At 40.7% G+C, this 26583-nt stretch overlaps 1 protein-coding gene across 1 annotated transcript in view; it reads right to left on the bottom strand.

Annotated features, from left to right (window-relative positions):
• The window catches only part of PKP1 (plakophilin 1), a 63563-nt gene extending 37183 nt beyond the window's left edge, over positions 1–26380 (bottom strand). The window contains exons 1-2 of the mRNA XM_048495842.1: positions 26016–26380; positions 10991–11088 (exon numbers count right to left, since the gene is read on the bottom strand). Of these exons, the coding sequence (XP_048351799.1) occupies positions 10991–11088; positions 26016–26223 (306 nt within the window). The 5' untranslated portion in view covers positions 26224–26380. The remainder of the gene's footprint in view (positions 1–10990; positions 11089–26015) is intronic.
• Between the last annotated feature and the right edge of the window lie 203 nt (positions 26381–26583).

The following is a 26583-nucleotide window of genomic DNA, read 5'->3' as shown; positions in this document are numbered from 1 at the left end:
GGTTCAATCCCCAGTACCTCTAGCCAAAAGGATCAGGAAGTAGGAGAAAGATCTTTATCTGCTGTGACCGTGGAGTCTGCTGCCATTAACAGAAGACATGGCTGACCTTGATAAACTCATAGTTTGACTCAGTACAAGGTGGCTTCATGTGAGCTACTCGTTAAGAATATTCTACAATTAAAATGGACCCACTGTATTTTGATGCTCCAAGAGCAAGGAACCATTTTGTAGGCAACAGTATTCTTATTGAAAAGACAGAACTTTCTCATCCTTGTTATTAATTTCTTTATTTTATCAATGAAAAATCCTGGGAGTCTTTCAGCTATTTCAATGAGAGGTGAGGTGCAACCTGACAGAGCACACAGAACAAAAATGGAGTTATGGCTTTCTTTTTTTGACTTGAAGAGCTGAGAAAAAGGCTAAAACAACATGTGGAAATGCTATCCATTAAAAGATGAGAAGGGATCAGACACAGAACAATAGGTAAGGACTGTTGTAATATCAAGGAAACATGTTTTGCAGGTAACATGGTTTTCATCACCAGTTCGAGGTGGGGATGAGGAGGGGAGGCCTGCTGTAAAAACAACACCTCCCGCATTAAGTGATAAAATAGCTGGCCACAGTTAGTTTACTAGTTACAGTCAAGAGGAGCTATGGGTGCAGCATAGGGGACTGATAATGTTGTCAGGCAGCACGCTTACTGAACCCAGCACAACATCTTTCCCCCAGCCCTGATGCTGGAGGAGCCAGAGTGGCCATTTGGCCACTGGCTGCTGAATTAAACTCCCTTGGGCACCTGGGGGTGAAGGTCAACTGGCATCCCCACCTGGGCATGGTCACAAGGCCCCCAAATGATGATGCAGGCGCACACCCAAAAGGATCAGTTCCCATGTGCAACCTGCAAACTGTGACAATACAAACGTGTAATGTGCATACATTGAAACATAACATGAAACCTACAAAAAAGAGAGGGAGGGCAGGCAGGCCAGTTTACAGGTGCGGGGCCAAAAAGAGGTGAGGCATGTCCCTGCTGGCCCTTTATGGCCATGTCTGTCTCGGCCCCATCCCTAGTCAGTTGATGAGGCTGAACTGCCCAGCGCTGGCCCAGCCTGTAATGGCTTTGCCCTCTGGGCACCATGCAGCCGGTCCTGAGGCTCCTCCCCATCTGGACAACAGTGGCGGTGCAAGATGAGTCCTGTGCTGCATTTTATGCGAAATGAAACTTATTTCAATACAGAAAAGACAATGTATATATACACATGTACACACACACTGTGAGTTTGGGTGTACATGTGTATATATACACTGTCTTTTCTATAGATTGATAGATATAAAATACATTGTATATATATACTACCATGGTTAATATTGTTATATATAGAAAATAATAATGCTAGGCACTTATACAGTACTTTTTGTTTTGAAGTATTTTCCACACTTGACCTTTAAGTTAAGCCAGTATTACTATCCGCAAGTAGAAGGTGAGGGATGGCAGCTGATACAGAGTGTGGCTTGCCCAAGTCTACCCACTGATGCTCTGGCAGAGGTTAACATTTGAACAGGAGACTTCTGGGGCCACAGTTCATTGTATTAGCCATTACACTGCAACAGCTCCATTATAAGGTGCATATCTTAGAACAGCAATGGCTTAGTGGTTAAGAGCAGGTGCATTCTAATCTGGAGGAACCGGGTTTGATTCCCCGCTCTGCCATTTGAACTGTGGAAACTTATCTGGGGAATTCAGATTAGCCTGTGCACCCCCTCACATGCCAGCTGGGTGACCTTGGGCTAGTCACAGCTTTTCAGAGCTCTCTCAGCCCCACCAACCTCACAGGGTGTTTGTTGGGAGGGGGGAAGGGCAAGGAGATTGTAAGCCCCTTTGAATCTCCTACAGGAGAGAAAGGGGGATATAAATCCAAACTCTTCTTCTTCATATGTTGATGTATAAAAAGCAGTACAATAAAAAGCAAAAACAATAGGCTGGGTTCAATCAGGAGCTTCTTTTCACACCAAAGAAACTGTTTTCCACATCTTCAGGAGACATCATCTTGCATATCCCTCCCCACCCAAGCCAAGCTTGCTCTGACTTGCTTCTGAGGACTCATCAAATTGAGAAGTACCTTCCCAAAGAGATAATAACTTGGCATCTTCTCTTCCCAAGCCTCATTGGGAGGGGGAAGATGTCAAAAGCTCAAGAGCTGTGAAACATGACCTGCCATTTCAAAATGTAGGACAGAAAAAAGCCTTAATAATTCCTTCCCCCAAAAAAACACATTCAAACAAACAGCGCACACACATTTGTACACAAACACCTCTTTGCATGTTCTCCTTCCAAACATTTGAGGTGAATGAATGCAAAAGAAAACAGAAGCCTGGCGTAAATAATATGTTAAGTCTTTAATGGAAACATAATAGCTAGCTGAACTGTTTGCAGCAAACGCCCCAGGGATTTATCGTCTCTGCCAAGTTGCTGTCTCTATTATTCCTTTTTTTGAGGTGGAATAAAAGCAGAGGTTGATTTATAAAAGGCAAACAGCATCAGCTAATGCACAGTATTCTGTTTTGCCTTCTCCCAACATTCACCCAAGATCAAGCAGCTTTGAACATAATGAACTTGAATACAGCCAATGGCAATTTTTGGAGGAACATTTAGTAGGCAGATACTTAAATTGTCCCTGATCATTTAAACCATAATTGATTGAAATAGTTTCCTAGTTTCAATTTGGCTTGAAATTGGTGAAGAATTTAGTCTAATATCCATTTCATTTGTGGGTGTTGGGGCATTGAATCACCTGACACCCCAAAAATCTTTGCTCAGAGGCACTGTAAATGTATTGAACCTTGAAGTAAGAACAATGTTTGAGCGTGTGTCCACTACAGATTAATAGGGAGTCAAACTCCCTGGTGAACTTTGAGAGCTATAGTATTGGATGTTCTCGGAGCACTAAAGATCTTCCCGTTCTGTTGTTGGGTTCTATTCCCAAGTCATCAATATTATATAGACAGACACTGTGAACTACTCTCTAGCCCTTTTTACTAGCTGATGTATCTTTTTTCTGATATAAGATTACTCTCAGTCTATAGACAAAATAAGGCTAGTAACAGCACTTAATGTCCCAGAAATTTCACAGTGGAAATTCTCTTTACATTGACTGCACTACTTGTTTATTATTATTATTTATTTTATTTACTTCTGCCTATGGGGGGCAAGTTTGGAATATGCTGCCACAGGAGGTGGTGATGGCCACTAACCTGGATAGCTTTAAAAAGGGCTTAGACATATGGAGGAGAAGTCGATCTATGGCTACCAGTCTTGATCCTCTTTGATCTGAGATTGCAAATGCCTTAGCAGACCAGGTGGTCGGGAGCAGCAGCAGCAGAAGGCCATTGCTTTCACCTCCTGCATGTGAGCTCCCAAAGGCACCTGGTGGGCCACTGCGAGTAGCAGAGTGCTGGACTAGATGGACTCTGGTCTGATCCAGCAGGCTCATTCTTATGTTCTTATGTTCTTATGTTCTTAAGAGGCTTACACAATTTTTCTGTCCTCCATTTTATCGGCACTGCAACCTTGTGAGACAGGTTAGCCTTTGAGTGCATGAATAGCCCAGCAAGCTTTGAAATTTTAATCATATTTGTTACAGTAACTTGTTGGTTTTTTTCTTCCCAAAGGCTAGGATGATGATGATGATGATGATGATGATGATGATGATAATAATAATAATAAAATTCATGTAGCACCTCAGAGTGATTGAAGGGATTTACAGACATTATCTCAGTTACCCAGGCTTGAACTATTTGAAATTCACCAGCCAAGCTATAGCCCACCCCAGTCTGTTGATAGTCTTATGAGATAAGTAAATAGGTGTTATTGCCATTTTTCACAAGGCCAAACTAAGTCACAGAGGTATTAAATGTCATAATAAGGTATTTTAAATGTAAATACTTAAAAAATAACTGTGGATCACCATGTCCTTTACAGAAGTGGTTCATTATAATTATCTATATTATGCATCTGGGGAAAGTAAAGCAGAAAAATTACTTGGATAGCTTATCAGGTCAATAAGAGATACAGGAATTGGGCCCAGATTTCCTGATGCCTTTTGGGTCCACAAGCCCGCATTTTACTCGGGTGTTTCCAGAGCTATCAAAGCAATCTTTTATGGAAAAAAAATCTAATTACTATTATTTTTTTAAACTGGTGGTTTATTTGTTTCTAGAGCAGCAGATGGTGTAGAAGAAAAATATGCACAAATACATTGAGAAGGTGTGTTTCTCAAGCCAGAGGGGAAAACTAAGGCAATGAAAAATCATGGTGTACCACCCTGACAGATGTGAACACCAGTCCTGTTTGCGCAATGGATTCAGATTTGATAGTTAAAATACAAAACTAGAAGAGGAAAACTTACAAGCAAAATTTTTTTCTTCCACCTCTTAAATGCTTCTTCCTTTCCCTATCATGTATTTGTCTTTGATACTTTTCCATTTATTTTCTATGGTCCTGAATTGATTGGACAGTGTTTCTTCCCATGTTGTGATGTCAAACATTTTTCAGTCATTTTGTAGCAAGTGCCATGTATAAAAGGGACACCAGAAAACTTGAACAGAAGTTTCAGTAATGGACAGTTTTTGAAAATACTGTTTTTGCTTACGTAACTCTTCCTTGCTAGCAATCAGGGCACATATCAGACTTTTTCACCAATGTGTTTTTCTGAATATCTTGGTGCAATGTGACTAGACAAAAACTGCTTGATGGTGAGAGCAGTATTATTTTCTCAATTTTCATTCCTCGTAGTCCGACAGTTCTGGAGATAAAAGGACAGCCTTAAATGGCAGATTCTTCTTATGTGTGTATGTGTTTTGTGGATTGGTCACTCCCAACAGTGAAGGAATAAGTCAAATGTGTGTCCTTGCATTTCTGGTTAAGAAATACAGTGAACCTCTAGTTTCCCAACAGCATAAATTCATGGGAGTCATAGCTGTCTTACTCCTAGTATGCCATTCACTGACTTTAGAACTATACCATAATGATTCAGGGTGGTACCTCTCAGCAGCAGTGGCGTAGGAAGTTAAGAGCTCGTGCATCTAATCAGGAGGAACCGGGTTTGATTCCCTGCTCTGCCGCCTGAGCTGTGGAGGCTTATCTGGGGAATTCAGATTAGCCTGTACACTCCCACACACGTCAGCTGGGTGACCTTGGGCTAGTCACAGCTTCTCAGAGCTCTCTCAGCCCCACCTACCTCACAGGGTGTTTGTTGTGAGGGGGGAAGGGCAAGGAGATTGTAAGCCCCTTTGAGTCTCCTGTAGGAGAGAAAGGGGGGATATAAATCCAAACTCCTCCTCCTCCTCCTCTTCTTCTTCTTCTTCTTCTTCTTCTTCTTCTTCTTCTTCTTCTTCTTCTTCTTCTTCTTCTTCTTCTTCTTCTTCTTCTTCTTCTTCTTCTTCTTCTTCATTGAAGGTCTCTTGCACTTTTGAAAATCTGATCATCTAAGCCAGTCAAAGTTTCTTCCAAGCCAACACAGGATCTAAATTGGCCATTCATGTAATGACTTGATCATACAGCCCATAAATGGCTTGTTGTTTTCATCAGATTGAAAGTGAGTAAAGTACCCTGCCTTCCATAAGACACCTGTTTCAACTGCCATGAAGTGGGAGCATGTGAGCTTGGGGTAACTGTTTTGTCATTCCCTGCCACAAGCCAGCACCTGCTTGTTCTTCCTACTCTCGGGCTAAAGACTTAGGGGGACAGAACATGGATGGCTGTGTCTGACCTGCAGGGTTGCCCGCTCTGGGTCAGGAAATACCTGGAGATTTGGGGACTGAAGCCTGAGGGGGGAGAGGATTGAAGAGGAGAGGAACTCAATGCCACAGAGTACAACTTCCAAAGCAGGCATTTTTTTCAGGTGAACTTATTACTGCCACTTGGAGATCAGTTGTAATAGCAGGAAATCTCCAGCCACCACCTGGAGGTTGGGAACTCTACTGATTTGGGAGACAAAAACTTACTTCAGGTTTGCTGCTGCCAGACTTCATCCAGCAGTGTGGCAAGGGGCTACGTGGTCTTAAACAGCCACGGTATTCTTTCATTTTGCCTGGGGTAATCAGATGGGCAGAGAAAGCTTTTAAAAAGCCTGTCCAGTGGGTAACACAGATGGCAGGGCAGCACAAGTCTGCAGTCATTGGCCCACATACCAGTCAGACCTGCTGCTCATAGGCTCCTATTGAAACCTTCATATTGAAGGGACCTGTTAAATATCGAATAGAAGGCTATAATCAGGGTTTCAGGATTCCCTGCCTTGGCAATAGAACTATCACAATGGCAGAGTATATGAAATTAGTTCTGAAAATAATTATGGTTGCCAAAGTAGCCAAGAAGATGGAGGATAGTGCTATATCTTGGACTTGTGTGAAGTTTTAATCCAAGACAAAGTGACATTTTTCCATCCCCCACAGAACTTGGACTGTGTATTGTTCAGTCCTCTCGGCAACTAAATTATACCATAACACCACAGCAGCTCAACCAATCAGTGTCAGAGGCTTCAACAACACAAGTACACCCAATATAGATTTAGGGAAGATACTAAATATATAAATTCATTTCTCAAATAATAATTCCAGTAAAAATATAATAAATGAGACAAGGTTATTGAAATATTTATTCTAGTAGCTGAAATCTCCAGGGAGCGCAACTACAATGCTGGGTTTTGCTGAAGTCAATTTAAAAAAAAAGAAAAGAAAAGAAAAGAAGAAAAGTGACAGATTCTGACTTTTCTTACTGTGGAGACCAAAACTGATATGGAAAGAACAAGTTTGTTATTAAGAATCATGCACAAGTCTACTGAATGTACCAGACATTCACATTAGTAAGACCACTCAAAATTATTGATATGCTACTTTTCAGATTAAAAATGCTTCTCAATTCTAAATTGTGTTGATATTGTTGTCTGTATCCCCCATTTATTAGAATATCTTAATGTACTGGGAAAGTCCACAGTTCAGTGCTAGAACACACGTTTTGTATGTAGCATAAATAAGGTCAAAGCACAATTATATCCACTTAAAGATTCAGGAAACAGATCTCTGTGATGTTGCAGAGAAATAACTCAGTCATAACAACTAGGTGGACTAATGGCTGATTCTGTATAGGACAACTTCACCTATTCATATGGCTCTTTCTGACACAAACTTTAACATCTTCTACTTAGTATTACCAGCTGAGACGTCTTCTGCTGTTGCCCCCAAAGTTGTGGAATGAATCCTTCCTTTTAATTATCTAAAGACTGTGTAATATCAGTCTTTTTAAGGAACACATTTAATAGCTGGTGTTTGTTAATTCTGGAGTATCATGAAGCTGTCTATTATTCTCCTGCAAGCTGACATGTTTGTTTTTACTATGGTTCAAGCATGAAAGATTTCTACTCAGTAACTGGATTGCACTGTAGCTTATATTTTGTTGAATGGCAAACCACTGTGAGTGCCAAATAGGCAGGATACAGTAACATAAATATACATTCATTGTATTTGCTTTCAAACACCTACACTAAAGGAATATGTAGACATTCATGCAGTGTATTTAGTAGAAGAGTATTTTAAAGCATTACTGACTCTCTCCTTTTGCATTGTCATAACAAGGCACCTTTTTGCCCTGCTTTGGATCATGGGAAGCTTATTCAAAAAAGGATTTAACCAACACCCATTTATATTTTTCTCCAAGCATTCTACTTCCTTTCTTACTTGCACAGCATGTTTTCCCTCTTATTTGTGTCTGAATCTCTTTGACTGAAGCATCACCTTCTTGTTTGGAGTTTATTCAGTACATTATTAGGTGTGTACTTTGCTGCGATTCCCTTTCTTCCCAGCCAGTAAATATCCCCACTTGCCAAAGAGTTCACAAATTTCAAGTTATTATAATGACTTATTAATGACATATTTCTACTGAAAAAAGTATGTTGTGCTTGTTTGTTGCCTCTATATGTGTATGTATGACACATGTGAGCCCAATAGTTTTATATTCTTTCCAAACTAATTAATGCTGCTTTGCTCCGAAACTTGTCATTTCTGTACATGAGCTAAAAAGGGGCCTGGTAAAGTGGAACCAAAAAGGAACATTAATTCTCATGTGCCTGTTGGAAATAAGGAAACTTAATTTATTGTGGTGTTGAGATTTAACTTTTGGACAGAATGTAAATTTGCTCTTTCATGCAGATAGACAAGCATCCTGTACCTTAATTATATACATGAAAACCTAAGAAAATGCTATGACAGCTTTAACAACTTTCCAAGAGAAAAACAGTTTGTAGAACAAGTTCCATTAATTAGACTGATGATTGCATTGCTTTGAAGGGAGACAACTGGTGGTGGCTGACTTCATTTTAAGCTCTTACATCTATTTTTACACAACCCAGATTTATTTAGAAGTATTATTTATGTGCAGTGGTAATTCATGCAATGAGACTTAATTCCAAGTTAATATGAGTAGGTTAGGCTGCAAGACTGTCACTCCAATATAAGAACATGAACAAAATTAATGAGGGTCCCCCCACCAGTTGAAGAAGAAAACCATAGTTTGCAAAAGTCTGCTAACTTTGGGTTGGATCCAAAGGTGACTTATGCAAGAGGAAGACAATTCCTCATTCACAGGGACAAGGAGGGGTTCTGTGATTTCGGTTGACTTGCCATTCAAGATACAACCTTCTCAGATTGTTCCCCAACCAACAACAGCAGCTTTTAGGGTGACATTGTGGGAGAGGCACAAAAATTCATTCTGCAAGCAAGTTCTTCAATTTTTTTAAAAATCAAGCTTTAAATCACATGACAGACACCACGTTTGGCCAAACTTGTACTGTCACTATTTGATATTCAGACTTGTTCCTTAATTTTTTTAAAGAAACCTTTTTATTGAGAAAACAACACAAGTATTAACATGCACATGGTACACACAGATAAAACACAGCACAAGTGCAGTCTTCATCCACAAGGAAATACTTTCTTTTTTTTATTTTTTTCAATCAAAATGCAAATTATTACATTGTTTTCTTTAAAATAAATTTATTGGCTGTATAAACTTTTAACAATAATGTTACCAAACTTAACTCGCAGTATTATCAAATGCAAACTCTCTCTCTTTCTTGGGTAACCATTTATAATTGGCGGATAGTTTTCCTGAACCCCAAAGCACAAATAATACACGTTATAACCCTTTATCATGCTCTGAAGAATACATCACAATTCAAGAGATTCTTGTTCCCTCCCCTCTTGGTGCATGCATAGGGTCATGGAAACTTCCAGTGATCCCATCTGTCATACCCTTCTGTTCAATTAAGAGATGTGCCCCCTGCCATGTGTCCTGTGTGCACACAAATGGAGGCGTGGAGTAAAGAGCCAGAGTGGTGTAATGATTAAGAGCAGCAGACTCTCATCTGGGCCGTTTCCACACAGCACAATTATATCAGGCTGCAATCCATATTTTACAATCCAAGTCTATTTTATCCCAGTTTCTCCCCTTGCATGGCTGCCCATTTCTGTGAAGGCATTGAGAGAAGACCAGGAGCAAGTACTCCAGTTTGTTTCGCACGAGCCCAGGTCTTTTGTGTTTACACTGCAAATGTATCCACACATGCACAAACATCCCTGGTGACCCACATTCTTATTGGCTGTTGTTTTGGGGCAGCAGCTTGAATGAGCATCTCCGTCCTGCTTTTGAATTGCTGGCCCACAAAACGGCTGCACATCTGATTGGTTGACCCACAGCTAGTGGGGGGAATGAAGCCCCCCTTTCTCCAGTTCAGGATGGGCCCGGCACAGGCCTCAACATGGCAAGCAGTAGCAAAAAACAATGGGGCACAGCATCACATCACATTCTCACTCATGTTCTCATATTTTTGTGGGGAATGAGAGACTCCCCCATCCCGTGATATGCCCACTAACATTTGGCCAAAGTGCACATCTCCCTAGCTATGCTCTCTGAGCAACTAGTACATGTATAGAAAAGAAAAACAGGGACATTTTGGGACTCCACTCCTCATTAACCCAGATGAAATGGCACCTGGTCGATACCATGAGCAGAAAACGTGCTTGGGGAAAGATTTCAGGAAGGGCAGGCTGCAATGGTCAACGGCTCAGCAGAGTTGAAAACTGACATGACGTCAGGTGGGGAGATCAGGGGGTGGGTGGCGGGGCGGGGCGATTAGGCGACTAGGCAGGAAAATTAACTGGTTCTGCACGGTAGTGAGTTCAATGCAGGATTTTTGGAAAAAAATTGGCAATTTTTGTAAATTTTAGGTTGAGGGAAATATCATGGGACAAAACCACTTTAGGACTGGGAACCATGTGAACTTCTTGACCAAACCGGGATATTTCCCTTGCTCAACCCAGGATATTTGGACAGTGCAGAAATGACCAAGTTTGACTCCCCACTCCTCCACATGAGCAGTAGACTTTTATCTGGTGGACTGGATTTGTTTCCCCGCTCCTGCACACGAAGCCTGCTGGGTTAGCTGGGGCTGGTCACAATTCTTTCAGAACTCTCTCAGTCCCATCTACCTCACAAGGTGTTTGTTGTGGAGAGGGGAAGGGAAGCTGATTGTAAACTGTTTTAAAACTCCTTAACAGTAGAGAAAAGCAGGGTATGAAAACTAGCTCTTCTCCAATCTTGCAAGGATTCCTATATACATAGGCTGATTCCGCATGGGCCAAAAACAGCAGTGTAAAAACGGTGTGAAAATGGTATAAAAGGGTTTAAAACGGTGTAAAAGGGTTTATACTGTTTTCACATCGTTTTTACACTGCTGTTTTTGGCCCATGCGGAATCAGCCATAGTTGTTTTACCCACTTTTTATCCAAGTTAAGAACTTTAAGAATTTCTGAGCAGATAAGAACATAAGAAATATTGCATGACACTTCCCACAGAATTTTTTAAATGGGTTGCATTCTAACTAAATTGTTCCACTTTTCCTTTTTAATATGAAGTTATGGTTCACATATAAAACCTTACCCCATGGCCCCAATTGTTTCCTGTGTGGGCTTTTCCATAGTAGCTACCACGGGCTGTTCCATAGCTATAACCATCAGACAGACCATCATATATAGAACCTGCAAACAAAACAACAGTATTAGGTGTGAAAATGATAAGATTCAATCCCAACTGTAATTTAAGCCAGTTAAAACAGGTCCATGCCCTCTCAGCAAGTTAATTCTATTTTACTGGTCCATGGAGGGCGGGAGGGGGCAAGAATCACAATGGATACAGTTTGCATTAGTCCTAAAATCTACGTAAGGAAATTACCAGATCATGAAAGACAGCTCTTCTGAATCCTGTTGCATAATGGCAGAATTTAAAAGTGTTTACAATTCAAAAAGTCTGAATATTGCCAGTTTTTAAATTTTACATACCGTAGTTCAGTTCTAAAGCTAACCAGGTGGCAAACATTATTTATTTATTACTTTATCTATAGCCTGCCTTTCTCACTAGTGGGGACCCAAGGTGGCTCCTGCTTTTTGTGTTCACCACAACCCTGTGTGGTAGGTTAGGCTGAGAGAGTATGAAGACTGGCCCATGGTCATTCAGTGAGCTTCCATGGCGGAGGGTGGATTCGAACCTGGGTATCTCATATGCTTCATGGTTTCACAACTCACTCTGCTTCCCGTTAGTCAAATGATAAGATTATTTTTTGGCCTTTCCCACTGTTGAATTACAAAGGCAAACGTAGTCATTTTCACATTACCATCTATCTGATACAATGCAAGCAGGCAACCAACAGGATATCCTGACCCATGCTACTTATACTGAAGCCAGGGTACATGGATTCCCATGACAACTCCTCTGGCCAAATTACAACAGAGTCACTACTTATACGCCTCCTTCTCTCATCACGCCCTGTTTATAAGCAGTTCCTAGAACCCTACAGCTTCAGTAGAAGAAAGGTTGTTATTTGTTTGAAAGATTTATACATTGCACGAAACTCTCAGCTAGAGGCTTCTGAGATGGCTTTCATATAAACACGTCATTAAAACTACAGAAATCAAATGGAAATTAAAATAAAATTAACAAAAAATTAAGCACATCACATCAGTCAATAAAATGTTAGTGAAAGCAACCAACATAAAAATAAAGAAGCATGAGGGGGGGACACATGGGAATGCCACAAAAGAATCAGACAAGTTTTTTCTCCTGCTGTCTAAAATTAGATAGGCCAAGTGGGGGCCTGCTGAAACTGAGACACCAGTGCACAAAAGGACATGTCTATACAGTATTCACACCCCTAATTATGAATGTAGGGGGTACACAATGCAGGACCTCTCCCAAAGATCTGGTCTAGGCACGAAGTGGAATGATGTGGTAATGAGGATACAGACTGCTGAGGTGACAGAATGGACTAAATGGCTATAGATTGTAGGGGAGGGAGGGAAGGGAGAGATTACATTAACAATGATTGTTTTATATTCTTGAATTTATTTGAGTTACCCAGTACTCTTCATCAGAAGAACACAAAGGCAGAACTTCTTAGTGGGGGTGCTAACCCCCAGGTGATCTCCTGGGATTTCAACTGATATCCAGGTGATGGAAATCAGTTCACCTGAAGAAAATTGGCTGCTTTGGAAAGTGGACTGTGTGGCATTATACCCTATTGAAATCCCCCCCAAACCCCACCCTCTCTAGGCTCCACCCACAAAATTTCCAGGTATTTCCCAACACAGGGCTGACAACCCTGCTTCTCAGCTACATTTGACAAATTCCAGAGGGCCAGCCATATTTGTCTGTGGAAGCAAAATTATAAATAATTTTATGGCTCAGCAAAAGTAACAGAACCTTTGTGGGTTTCATCTTTTAAGTTGCAACAAGATTCTTTGTTGTTTGAATTATATAAGGAGCAAATTCACCACCGAATTTAAATTAGCATATTTCCTAAATGTGTTCTGTAATAGTTCACAAAACTGAGAACAGAGAAGGTAATTATAAAAAAGAGACCTCATAAATTGGGGCAATGAATTCCTAACCTAAACTTTTATTTGTGATAATGATCTGCAGGACTTTTTTGAGACAATATTCACCAGTACGTTCAAGTTACTGAGTATTGGTACCTCTTTTTGGAGGAGGGGTGTGCGTGCTCTCTCAAGTCCAGAGGAGAGAATTAAGTGAAAATCAGCACTATCTTATGTATGACTACTAACACCTTTTGTTTAAATGGAAAAAGGACTGCTTCAGATTCACAGGAAGTACAAAAGAAACCAAAACTTATAATCTGTTAACCATTCAAAATATATATTCAGAATACAAGGCTGAATTATCATCACTAATGGCCACTTTTCTCTTTCCTGTTCTGTCAAAGGATTGAAGACAACGTTATGAGTTAAACTAGCATAGAAAAATAAGCTAGTATTTGATATCCGATTTAAATTTTGAGATTTGAAACAATGATTTGTTGAAGTCTAATTGAAGTATGATGAGTTAGTATATTAAGACAATTCCCAAGTAGGGGAAAGTATTAAGTAATCTATTCAACTGCCTTTTTAAAAATGCTATTAGTATTTTTCTGTATGTGCATGATATGAAAAATTCAATAAATATTATAATTAAAAAATAATAATGGCCATTTCCTACTTGCTCCTGAGGAAAAAAATAGCACAATAAGGGCAAAAGATACCATATTACTGGTCATTTTAACCACCAAACAACACCTCTCTCTCTCTCTCTCTCTCTCTCTCTCTCTCTCTCCCTCCCTCTCTCTCTCTCACACACACACACACACACACAAACAAATGAGCAAATGTATTTATTTGCATGTACATATGAGAAAGCCATGGAAAAGGCTGCAAATATCTGTGATTTTCTACTTCAGAAATTCAAATTGCATATTTACTAATGTTGTAAGTAAGTATGCTGAACTTTAGGTCAGATAGAAGATATAGAGAAAAGATTACTCAGTGAGCAAACTGTTGTGTATTTGATGCATATCAGCAATTCAGATCTGCATGATGCTGCTTCCTGTGTTTTTGAGTGGAGTACATGATGCACAATTAAACCAACTGTGAATAATGACTCTCATGCTATGTACAGAGATAATTCAGATCTCCAAAGATCATTTATTTTCTGAGAAAATTTTTCTCATATGGATAAGCATCCCAACTTTGTAATGCCAAAATCCATGGAAGTAAAGGAAAAGGTTTTGCACATTGCTTGTTGCACATCAACTGTTTTCTTGTGCAATGTCACTTTGAAAAAAATGTTCAGGGAGCTTTTTGGGTGCCATCTCTGTGATATCACACAGAGCTTGTGGAAGGCCAGACCATTTGGATGATGAGCACAGTTGTTTTGTTTGTTTGTTCTGCTCCTTGGGAAGTGTGTGTCTCCATGCCCAGTGCTGGAGGGAGAAAAACACTCTCATTAAACCCCAGCCACCATCATTCTATTTGTTTCCTATCTGGCTCAGAGCTCCCTCATGGCCAAATAGCATTCTAATAAGGTTGGATTTCATTTCTGGCTTAGCAGGTTTGTTCAGCCTCAAGGGCTTTTATACCTTATTTCTGAAAGTGTATTATTTAGTTGTATAAGAACAGGGAGAACCCTTTTGAAACTAAACATGCTACAAGTGCAGAAAGAAGGTCTAGACTGCATTTAGATTCGATGTGGTATAGTGCCTTCAGCTTTTGATATCTCTCTCTTAGGCCCTTTCCGCACGGAGGCAGAAGGGCTTGGATCGGCGTTACTGACGCTGACCCGACGACGCCGGGACCGTCCGCATGGACGGTCCCAGAAAGAACCGGGAAGACGGTGCCGCTGGGTGCCGTCACCCGGTGGACTTACCTGCTCTCTGGCCCTCCGGTGCGTTGCCGGGGCCTGGGGACACACCTCCCCCTCCCCTGCGCGCCTGCTTCAGCGTTGCAGAGCAGGGGGGCATGTCCCCAGGCCTCGGCGACGCGCCAGAGGGCCGGAGAGCAGGTAAGTGGAGGGAGGGGGGGGGAAGCACCTGGAAGCTGCTGCCATTCGCACGGCAGCGGCTTCCAGCCAGCGTTTCCAAAAAAGTGCGCTGGAAACGCCAGCTTGGCACCGGTCGGGCGGCGCGAGGGCGGCGCGGCTGCGCTGCAGCTGCGCCCCCTATGCGAATGGCGGCCTGGGGACGGCGTTTTTGCCATCCCCAGGCCGCCATATTCCGCCCATGCGGAAAGGGCCTTGCCCTTCCACCAAATTGTTGAGGACAACATACACTGACTGTAGTGATGTTTGTAGCAGTAAATTCTTCGTGTGTAGTTAGAGAATATGTGCCAAGCACCAACAGCCAATTACAGCTCCTTGGCACATTTCCCTGAGTACTTGGAAGTGACTATCTCCTTTTCAAATATTGCAAGCATGGCCACAGTTGTCCTCTTCAGCACACACTACAACACAAAGCTTCTTTAAGTCCTAAAGCTGTCATTAAGGAAATCACTGCCTCTCACCCAGATCTACCCCACAGGGTTGTCATAAGGCCAAGTTGCTAATGGCAGTTTTTAAAGATTACGTTGTTTATTGGGTGTATTCTACTGTTTTATTGCGTTGGTGTCTAATTTTGTATTCCAGTTTTATTGCATTGTTTATTGTATGAATTATACTACTTTATATTGCATTGTTTTCTAATTCTGTAATCTGCCTTGAGTCTCAACAAGAAAGGGAGACTATAATGCAGTAAGTAAATATAATTCACTTTCATTTGTCTATATAAGTATTGTTTCTAGGATCTGTCCAGCATAAGTTTTGTAGGAGTAAAATATAGTATTTGGATGGGAGACTTCCAAGGAATATCAGGATCATGATGTGGAGGCAGGCAACGGCGAATCACCTTTGAAGGTCTCTTTCCTTGAAAACTCTACAGGGTTGGCAGGTTGGTGACTTGACAGCATCTTCTACCACCAAAAGATAAATAGACATATGTCTTGGATTACCTGTCAGTGTTACAATTTTAGTACTTTGCAGCTGTGTATTTTCCTAACATGATTTCCCTGCATTCCCTGTCCCTATTTACCATGGGCAATCCTGGTCTAGTAGCTGACATTGGCAGTCCCTGTTCTCTGTTTGCCTGATTGTATTTTGCCTCAATGTTAGCCTCTTGGTGAGCCTCCCTAACATGAGTTCCTAGTGCTGCTATTCACAGATGTCATCTCCTTTTCTTGGGTCCCTAGTAGTAAAATCTCCGAGTAGATTAATAGATGCATCTTATAGACAAACACGTATTCCTGAATACTGGGCATAAACCAGGGACAGCACTCCATTTCACACACCCTGTATGCTGTCATATCTTTTGAAATGTATCACAATTATACTAAAAAAGCTTTACCCAAAAGAACCACATGCCTTTTGTTTTTAAATCAATGGCTGGCAGATCACTGCAGATTAATGAAATTCTCTTGTCCTTTGCAAGAATGAGAGTTTCTTAGACAAGTCCCCATTTTCACCCACAAGATGTCATAGGACTGAATACCTTTCCCTTACTTTAAGAAAAAAAATCACAGTGGTGGTTCTGCAGTAAGTATAGTCAGAAGGGCAGCATTCAACAAAGTGTCATTTTTTTCACATCTGAAAAGTGACATCTGATTCTGAAAAGTGATAAGTGTTCAAATTAGTAGGTTTGAATTAAAAACCATACTGGTGGGAATCATTTCATAAGGCAGCATTTCAGTGTTATTTGGTTTGTTCAATCTTCCATGTTCCTATTGATCAGTTCCCATGAATACCATAAGCATTCTCTCCGTAGATGAGAACTTATACCAATAAGAATCAACACATGGATTGATTCAATGTCATTCTGTCCAGTCATCCTAACAGAAATTGTAAAGTTTACTGTGGGTATCACTGGCAGCCTAATCTATATTTGCACAGACCCACTAATCCAAAATCTTCTTCCCTCTTAGGCCCCTTCCGCACGGAGGCAGAAGGGGTTGGGTCAGCGTAATCCATGCCGACCCAACAAAGCTGGGACCGTCTGCATGGGACGACGGCTGGGACGACGGCGCCACGGAGCGCCGTCGCCTGGCCAACCCGGCTTGTCCCTGGCCCTCCGGCACATCGCCGAGGCCTGGAGACATGCCCTCCGGCCCTGCGCGCCTGCTTGAGCGTCGCAGGGCAGGGGGGCATGTCCCCAGGGACCAGGTAAGTGACTGGTGGGAGTGGGGGGGAGGGCGCCTTGGAGCCGCTGCCGTTCGCATGGCAGCGGCTCCAAGCCAGCATTTCCAAACAACCTCGCTCCCCGAGCGAGGTTGGGAAATGCCGGCTTCGCGCCGGTCGGGTGACGCGAGGGCGGCGCGGCTGTGAAGCAGCTGCGCCCCCTGTGCGAATGGCTCCCTGGGAACAGCGTTTTTGCCGTCCCCAGGGCGCCATTAAACGCCCGTGCAGAAAGGGCCATAGGAAAAGGAAACTGCACCTTCTTAACATTCAGCTGAGATGCCAGAATTTTTAAAAAACAAGAACTTATTTGAAGCTTTTTTCACAAAATATAGAAGTTACTTTTCACAAAGTTCCAAATCAGCAGCTCCAAAGTACGACATCAAATGACTATAAAGTGACCATTAAAAGCAACAGCAACCACAAAATCAAACTCTATTCTAAAATAGCATGCAGCAACAAAATAGCGGGCAGAACTGTCAAGGAAGTAAACTAATAGCCAATCAAAATAAACATGCTTTTCCCTCTACAAAGATTGTGTTGGGGGCGGATCTCTTGAAGAAGAAAGCATGGAGAAGCCCCTGCCTTCATACGATCTAGCCTTTTCATAGGTAGGAATTCTTTGCAGACCCTTTCTGGTAAAATGCAAATTTCAGGGTGATTTGTACGGGAGCTGATGCTCCTTGAGATTGCTGGTTTTCAAACTATTAGAGATTTACAGGTGAAAAACAGCATGTTAATTTAGATCAGAAAAATATTGGCAGTTAGTGCAGTTGTTTCAATAGTTGAGTGATGTGGTTTTGCTAGCTAACAACAGATGAATGTTTGGTTGCAGCATTTTGCCCTGTCAGTACTCTGAGCCCAAAAGGATGCCAACACAATAGTCTAACCTAGAGGTCGCCAGATGACACAGGCAATATTTTGTGTTCCAGCAGAGAGCACAACTAGCAAATCAGCCAGAGTTGTAAAATGGTAATCTGAGTCACCACAAACGAAGGTCCAAAATCACATCCAAGCTGCAAGTATTGAAAAGGTGATCCTGTCTAAGGCAAGCCTTTCCCTATTCTGACCAGTCCACAGAATCTCCCCATTCCCCACTCTTCCATCTTGTCTGGATTGATCTGAAGATTCCATGCCCTACTCCAATTACATAGTGAGTCCAGCAAGTCTTCAGGTCAGCATTTCCCCCTGCTCAGAACAGATGAAAAAGTACTATCTGCATACAAGTAACATTGTATTACATAACTCTTGTTGCTTTCCTTAACAGTTGCATGTAGATATTAAAACAGGAGTGATGGAATTGAATACTGAAGAATTGTTGGAATAACTCTCCAGGACAGACATTCCTCTACATCGCTTTCTGGAAAGCGATCCCCCAGGAAGGACTGGAAAGCCATGTTCCTCTAAAATGTTTGCAAAGCCATGTTCCCCTAAAATGGCAGGCATAAGCTGCCCCCAGTATACATATAGCTCTGGTTTGGAGAGGTTTTTTTCTGTAAAAACCTGTGTCCATTCAAATCACTTATCTAATCTTTGAAATGGAAAGTGGTACATTAACACAGATAAGATTCAATAGTAATTTATGTTTAGAAAAAGAATGTCTAGTTCAGGAATGCTGTCAGCGCTGAGGAAAAAGAAAGAACATGATGCAGTTGGACTCTCATACTGAGGCATTCTGTGCATTTCTCCTTTCTACACATAACTGGAGTACATTTTTCCTATCAACTGGATGATTTGTTTTGAGTATTTATATGCTATTGCTCAAGTTATGCAGCTAGTCTGAGGGTTTTACAAAATCACTGGCAGTCTTAAAGTTTTCATTTTGGTGCAGTGAGATTTTTGCTTTTACTTTCACACATTTTTTAAAGAAAACTTCCAAGAACTGTCCTGATCTATAAAAGGATAGCAATGTCTAAAATATGAAAAAAAGTTTGCCACTTTGATCATTAAAATTAAATATTATTCAATGCCAGTAAAAAAGACTGGGTTGGTAATTCTAGAACCTCTGGATACTCTGTTCAAAAGAAACACCAGGGCTGGTTTCTTGCCCTCTCTGCAACTAGGTGAGTGAAACATGAGAAGAATTTACCTGCAGGGTTAATATGAGATTCAGTCTTGAGGTTCCTCCAACCAATAGTCAACATTAGCTTGTGCTTAGTGCATTTAATGCATGCATGTAATAGGGAAGTATGTGGACAAGATGAGTAGGGTGAGGTGTGGGCATGGATGGGAATGGTAAGATGTACATGTAGTTGTACCTACTTTTGCATATGAGTAAACTGGCTCTCATGCAAATGAAGCCTTATTAAGGAGAGCCTCATGTAGAATGGTATGAATGGTGTGTGGGTTAAAGGCAGTGGTGGGATTCAGCAGGTTTGCACCACTTGGGCAGAACTGGTTGTTAAAATGGTGCTTGTAAACAAACCAGTTGTTAAATTATTTGAATCCCACCACTGATTAAAGGGATATAAAATCTGATGCATAAGCAAACTGGCAGCTATTGAGACAGATCCTTCCTTCCCAATAGATTATTTATTTTTTAAAAAATGATATAATGCCTCTTTAAAGGGCACTGAACATATTGATTCCAAATGTGAATGATTCCAAATTATGGATTATGTCTTAGACCATGAGTCCAAATTATGAATTATGTCTTGCTATCAAGAGGATGCACTGTAGACACACCTCATTAAAGACTGAAGTTTTTTTCCTGTTCTCAGAGGTATGCAGAAAGATCTGATGGCACAACTGCAAGTACAACTCTTTTATCTACCTGACTCACAGAAGATCTACATGTCTCCATATCAAGTATTATAAGCAAGGGACTTGCAAAGAATATTAAGTGGAGGAAATGGTTTGGAGATCTCCACCCCTTGATTCCTTTCCCCTCAAGGGTTCTTTACATGCTGAGAAAGCTGAGCAGGACTACAGTCAATGATACATAGTATCTAGAACATATTCAGGCTTCATCAGGTCAAGGGGGGCTTTTCCCCCTTTATGGTAAAAATCAGACTACAAAAAGTATTTTTCTGCACACCTGGGGAATGTCACAAGTAAACAGAGACACCCCCCCCTACCCTGACTATGAGTTGTCTGTTTTTTTCTGCCTTCTAGATTGCCATCTTTACTATTTGATATCACTATTCAATTTATTATTCAGAAGAATATTTTATACTTTTATTATCATTCATGAAGTTTCTGCTAGTGTTAAATATAATCATGAATATTACCATTTTTCAAAAGCTAAATTCATTCTAGCTTGCACAAAAGTATTTTGTTTGAGGTTTCGTGAACACTCATTCTGAGACATCAGCCTAAGTGCATTAAGGTGGAATGTCAAATGAGTAGAGGCAAGGTAGAGTCTAGTGTAGAAAATTACCACTGCACTCAACATTTTATACTTTTCATTGTAGGGATAAGAGCCACCAAAATGTAAGTGTTTGATTGACTATTGATAGATTTCAAAAATGTTGCATTTCTCTCCCAAGAAATTCAAAGTGGCTTAGAATTTTGGTTGGATCATGTCCTTTCCTGTGTACAAATGCTGATTCTTTGCAAAAATATTATGTGTGTACATAACAACCATTTGCCTAAGAAACCATGTAGGAGAGTGGTTCCCAACCTGAGGTGTGCATACTAGAGCGTTTGCCAAGGGGTATGCTAGTGAAAAAAGGTTGGGAACCACTGATGTAGAACATCAAAATACTGTCCAGGAATACAGTACTGGATATTGGATATAAAATAATCATTTGTTCTTGTGTACTATTTAAAACTGTTCTGAGAGACTGACAATCAATGACAACTAAGGAACACCATAAAAGAAAAGCAAGCAATTTGACCAAAATATATATTTTGGAAAATACAAACAATTAAAGGGACCTCTTCACAATCTTAATTTGCCATCATGGCTTCACTTTTCCTTTCTGTTTGCAGATGTTCTGTTTTTGTCTCTGAGCACCGAAGAGTCCTAACCATCATTGTGCCACAAATTATCCACAGCAACCAAAACTAATCTGCAACAAATTATGAGGATACATTTTTTATTTTTCTTCCCATCATGCACTGCACACACTAAATTGCCTTGATCCTGCCACCAGTTGTGTCACCAGCCATCTTGCAATTTGTGAGCCCTCATTAAAATTCCCTACTGGGGGCTGTGCTCAGCTAATGAATGGCTTTGCATCACGCGCTCATTCATTTTTTAGTTTTACAACCACTCCTGTTTTTAGCATGTATTCAACAAGACAGGTATTGCTGCATATTTTGGGGGCATTGCTTGATTTCTTCTTGTCTAATCATATACTATTTTTGTTTCTTTCTTATAATAACTAGGCCTTCACTAGAGAAGATAATGAGAAATCTATTTCTTCAAGGGAAATAGCAGCCTCATGGGGCCCCTGTTTGGAGCTGAGCCACATAGTTGTTTGGAAGGAAGCAAAGGGGAAGGGGGTTGAATCCTTTTTGTGCAGGTTTTTCTCATCACACCCCCGCCCCCAGTCTGTAGTTACCTAAGGACTTTTCCCCCTACTTTCCCCCCCTATATCTGACTTATGTGGACCCTTGGTGGATTTTTAAGGCAAAATATGTTCAGAGGTGGTTTGCTGTTGCCTGCCTCCACATCATGATCCTGGTATTCCTTGAAGGTCTCTCATCCAAATACTTGCCAGGGTTGATCCTGGTTAGCTTCTGAAATCCGAGAGATCAGCCTATCCTGGGCTGTCCAGATCAGGACAAGGACTGCTAAAGTTTTGGATGAGTTGAGATGAGGGTTTGTTAAAGTTTTCTGGTGAACTTTTTTATATAACAGTGACACTTGCCTAGATCTGCTCCTGTGTAATAAGATTGTTCTTTATTATCACTGAGATGAATACTCACTTTAGGCTTATTTGCTTCTACCTCTTCATGTTTGAGCATTAGCATCCTGTCAGTTGAGAAGGCATTCCAGAACTGCTTCTCTGTGCAGTTTCTTATCAGTGTTCCATCAGAACTCCAGGGAGATTACCATCTGCTTTTAACAACTTATTGCCAATCAGGTGTCTGCTTGAAAAGCAGCTGGGTGCATTTTTCATACATTGCCAAAGAATGAGATCTTGCTAAATGTCCCACATTTGTAATGTTCAGTTTAACTTGAAAAGGGCTTGGTGGTGAATAGTTTTGTGCAGGACATGGTATTTCCTTGGCAATCCAAAATCAGTGCCAAGACAGCCTTTATAATGTCATCCTCAGCAGAGGTACACCCTTCTAAGTCCAGTGAAGTCAATGGGTGTAACTTTGCTTGGGACTGTGACTGTAGCAGAAGGTAAATCTCTACCAACCTGCATCTGACAACGTGAGTTGTGACTCAGGAAAACTGATACTCAAAAATTTTGTTAGCCTTTTGCTAGTGCTACTGGATTCAAATTGTGTGTTGTCTATGAAGTTGCTTTCCAGAAGGATTGTAAATATAAGGGAGAATAGCTACTCCGATGTTATCAGTTTTGACATAATTTTTTAAAAATAATTGTTATTTTATCAACAAACAATTACAGGAAAATAAAATAAAATTAACAGTAATAACCATAAGAATAATAATGAAAGCGGTAAAAAAGGAAAAGAAGATGAAAGTCAGACTAACGAGAAGAAAAACCAAGAGAAGGGGGATGGCTGTTTCCATGAGCTCAATGGCTCACTCACACTGCTGACTTGGGATTTGTTCAGAACTAGTGGGTCTCCTTCCAGTCCACCAGTAAAGTTTAAGGTCCTCAATATCTGGGGAGGTGAGAGCTAAGAAAAACTTGCTCTGCAGCCAGCAAAAATAGCCCCTATCAGCAGTGTGTAGTCTGGGAACACTTGGAGGCTCAACCGGAGGGAAACGCCATTCCACCAGAAGTCCTGACATAATTTTTAATAATCAGCAATAATTGAAATGTACTTTATTTTTTATTTTATTTCACTTGACTTCTATCCCGCCCTATTCGTGCAGGGGATATTCAAATAATTATTTGTTGTTCATGGCTCAAAGTGAGTGGGTATTGAACAGTTTTTATGAGCTGTATTTGAAAGTGAAATATCAACGTTTGGAATAAGACAGAACAAAATACACAATGGAAAGATGCATTTATTTGGAGGTGCATAGTGTCAGCTTAGGTTGCTCTGTTAAACCTTTGTCCTTCAGAGCATTATTTAATGAAAACAACCCTAGCTAACAGAACTGTGAACCAGAACCAAGGCAAGCAAAGAATCAAGTTGTTGCTATACTGAGGTGTGTTACTGGTATTAATTGCTATATTGAGGTGTGATAGTGATATTAATCCCTGGGTCATTTCTCCAACAGGTAAAAATTAGCTTGGGAAAAATACTTTCTCCATCCTTTTCACTTTAGATGAGAAAGCAGCAAAGAAAGACAAATTGGAAGATGGGGAAGTGATGAGAAGTCCCTCCCCCACCATTTCCCACTCCCAGTTCTTCTAAGTCTGCTTTTCATTTCAAAAAAGAGTTGCTGAACTCCAGGTAATGTCTACTTTGGCCTTAAGGTGCATGTTACAAGTGTTGAGAGATCTCCCTGCCAGCCTGTATGGTTCTTGCAGAGAAAACAACTAGGTACAACCATTTCAAATCCAGTCATACACCTCAGGAGTCATCATACTCCATTTTTCAACATGGAGACATATATGTTGAGAGAAGGGTAGCCATATTTTTTTAAAAAAATAACACTCAATAAAACAATGAAAAGGCATCTATTTTCCATATATCTAGAAAAAAATAAGGACTTTAAACTTTTAAACCAATGTTGTCAACAGGGAACAAATATAAAAGCACCCCTTTTGAAGCAGAAAGAACTAATCTTTATCTGATCAGAACCAATATCCTTTCTTGCTAAAGTTTCTCTTTCGAGTTCTCTTACTATTTACTGTTTCAAAACAAAGGTTTCCTTGGATTTCAGTGCTTTTTCAATGAAAGTAAAATCCAGACCACAAAGTAAAATCCAGACCACCAGCCATGTTCTAATGCAAACAATTAGTTTTGGAATAAATTAGCACAACCAGTTTTCTACAAAGTCTCACAGCCCCAATACTCTTGAGCCAACACAGATTTTGTCTAAAGAGTAACATTTCGATACAGAATATTTGAGTTGCAGATATCTAAGTGGTATATTTACGGCATATAATGAATTAAGAAAAAACAACACAGACTTATTTTACCTAGAAATAATTGTGTTTTGATATCAGGAGAGTTTTTAAAAACCACCTAACCCCTTTCCTCTGTTCTGTATGGATTACTTGCTGATTGACTGGGAGTGTCATCATGAGCTGATTGACTGGGAGTGTCATCATGAGCAGCACCCATTTAAACCATTGCCTTCAGTGGTCTTAGAAGGGTACAACTCTGCCTAGGATGGCCCTGGGTTGTTTTGTTTTGTTGCTTTTTGGCCTTTAGCACAGTTTTCCTATTTGAAAAATGGAATTCCTGAAGTAATCTTTCAAAAAGAAGTCTATGTGATTTCAGTTTGCGATAGTTACAGAGGGGTAGCCACATTGGTCTGCAACAGATGTACTTGAATACAGCAGCACCTTCAAGGTCTACAAGATTTCCATGGTACAAGTTTTCACAATTCAAAGAAGTTAGCTTTGATTCTCAAAAGCTTATATCCCCAAAATCTTGTTGGTCTTTAAGGTGCTGCTGGATTTGAATCAAGCTTCTCAGTTTGAAAAAAAATCTTCTGATGTTATGTTATAAAATTGATATTGTTGCATCTAATAATCACTAAAATGCTTGCAATTTTTCTGTGAGTAGTTTAAGGCATAGAACCTTCATGAGCCTGACAATGAAATGATTTTAAGTGATTTTTAGTTCAGCTGAGTAACTTAGAAAAAATGCTTGAAAGCATGATGCTTCACAACTCAAATAACAAGACACAGTGTTAAGCTCCAAAATTAGTTTTTAAAGATCTCATTCTTTGTATAACTATTCTATGAATTGGGCAGGAAGAAGGCAGGCCTTAGGCGTTGGTCAGTAGTTCTGGAATACAAATTAGGGACAGACACATGAAAAGTAAATTGTACCTCCATTACATGGTCCGTTTTCCCCCTCAGAATCATTTACAGATTGAGATATTGATGCAGAAGCTGTAAAGCTGGAACATTGTACACTATTTTGACCTGTGCCACAAACTGGGAATAACGCTTTCTGTTTGACAGATGCAGCATGAGTTGAATTAATGCAGTTATTGATGCCAGTTGTTTTCTTTTTGTAGGTAAATGGATTTAAAACTCAATCTAGATAATCTCAGATTTAAATGATAATTTAGGATCTAAACTCTATAGATTTTAATAGCAGATATTTCATTCTCTCTTTGAAGTCAATGGGGATTCAGGAGCTTAGCTTTAGCTGGATCATACTTGCTTTTTTAACATGATTGACTTAATGAGATTAAGTTGCAAGAAAATCAAACAATTATAAGGGTAAAATGTCCATGAAGACTACCCCCTCCCTTCTCAAATAATCAGTATCAGCACACAGACTTCTATCCTCAACATTCTTTCTCAGGTTCATAATCAAATCCAAATTTTTCAGTGTAACTAGACTTGACTGGGCTGTTAGCCTATATGAAGCAACTGTTTAAACACTATTTCCAGTAGACTACAGAAATTTCAAGAATAGAACCCCCACAATCTCTAATCAGATGACCATACCATGAAAAATTGTAAGATTGCCCTGATACCACCACAACCAGATCCTTCAGACAGAACCAAACACACCAGTTAAAGGTGTCTCCCAGAACCCCCCCCCCCCCCCCGGCAACAAAAACTGCCTATCTGCAAGTTCAGAGTCCCTTGAATGGGCAACCAAAGTTGAGTTACAGAGAGTACATCCCTTGCTATTCACAGCAAAGATAGCGATTTACCTCGATTTGAATGGCCTGTGTTCGATGACAGGGAGGACTTTTGCTTCTGCCGTTTCACTGTCATCATCACCTGCTCCTGGACCCTCTGTTTTCCTGTACCCCTAGTTTTCAGCTTGTGATCCGAGGGCAAAGCTAGAGTCGAATTGGCCTGGTCCTGGAAACATTCATAAGCCAGTGCTGTTTTCAGTGGAGAAGGAGAGTGAAGCATGGTTGCAGTGGCAGTGAGGTGGGATGTCACCTGTCTCTCCTTGGAAACTTGAAAAAAAAAAGAGTAGAAGCGGCAAAAATTCTTGATCTGGTGCAGAATGTCAGGGAGCCCTCCTTGCCATACGTGCCTCTGCTGACAGCTTCTTTTTCCACACACACTGCTCTCCAGTGTGAGAAGGCACGCCCTCTGCTAGACTGGATATACAGCCTTCTGTCTGTGCCTGCACACACCCACAGTTGTCCTCTGGTTGCAGATACCAAAGAAAGCACAACACACTCTCTTAGGTGCTGCAGAACTGGTAGCAGTGTTAGTGCTGCTCTAAATGACACTTGGAAAAGTCAACATACTTGCAGCAAGGGA

The sequence above is a fragment of the Sphaerodactylus townsendi genome, linkage group LG05, assembly GCF_021028975.2.
Source record: "Sphaerodactylus townsendi isolate TG3544 linkage group LG05, MPM_Stown_v2.3, whole genome shotgun sequence".
Lineage (NCBI taxonomy): Eukaryota > Metazoa > Chordata > Lepidosauria > Squamata > Sphaerodactylidae > Sphaerodactylus > Sphaerodactylus townsendi.
The sequence above is the reverse complement of the archived record's forward strand: the minus strand, read 5'-3'. Positions and strand labels throughout refer to the sequence as shown.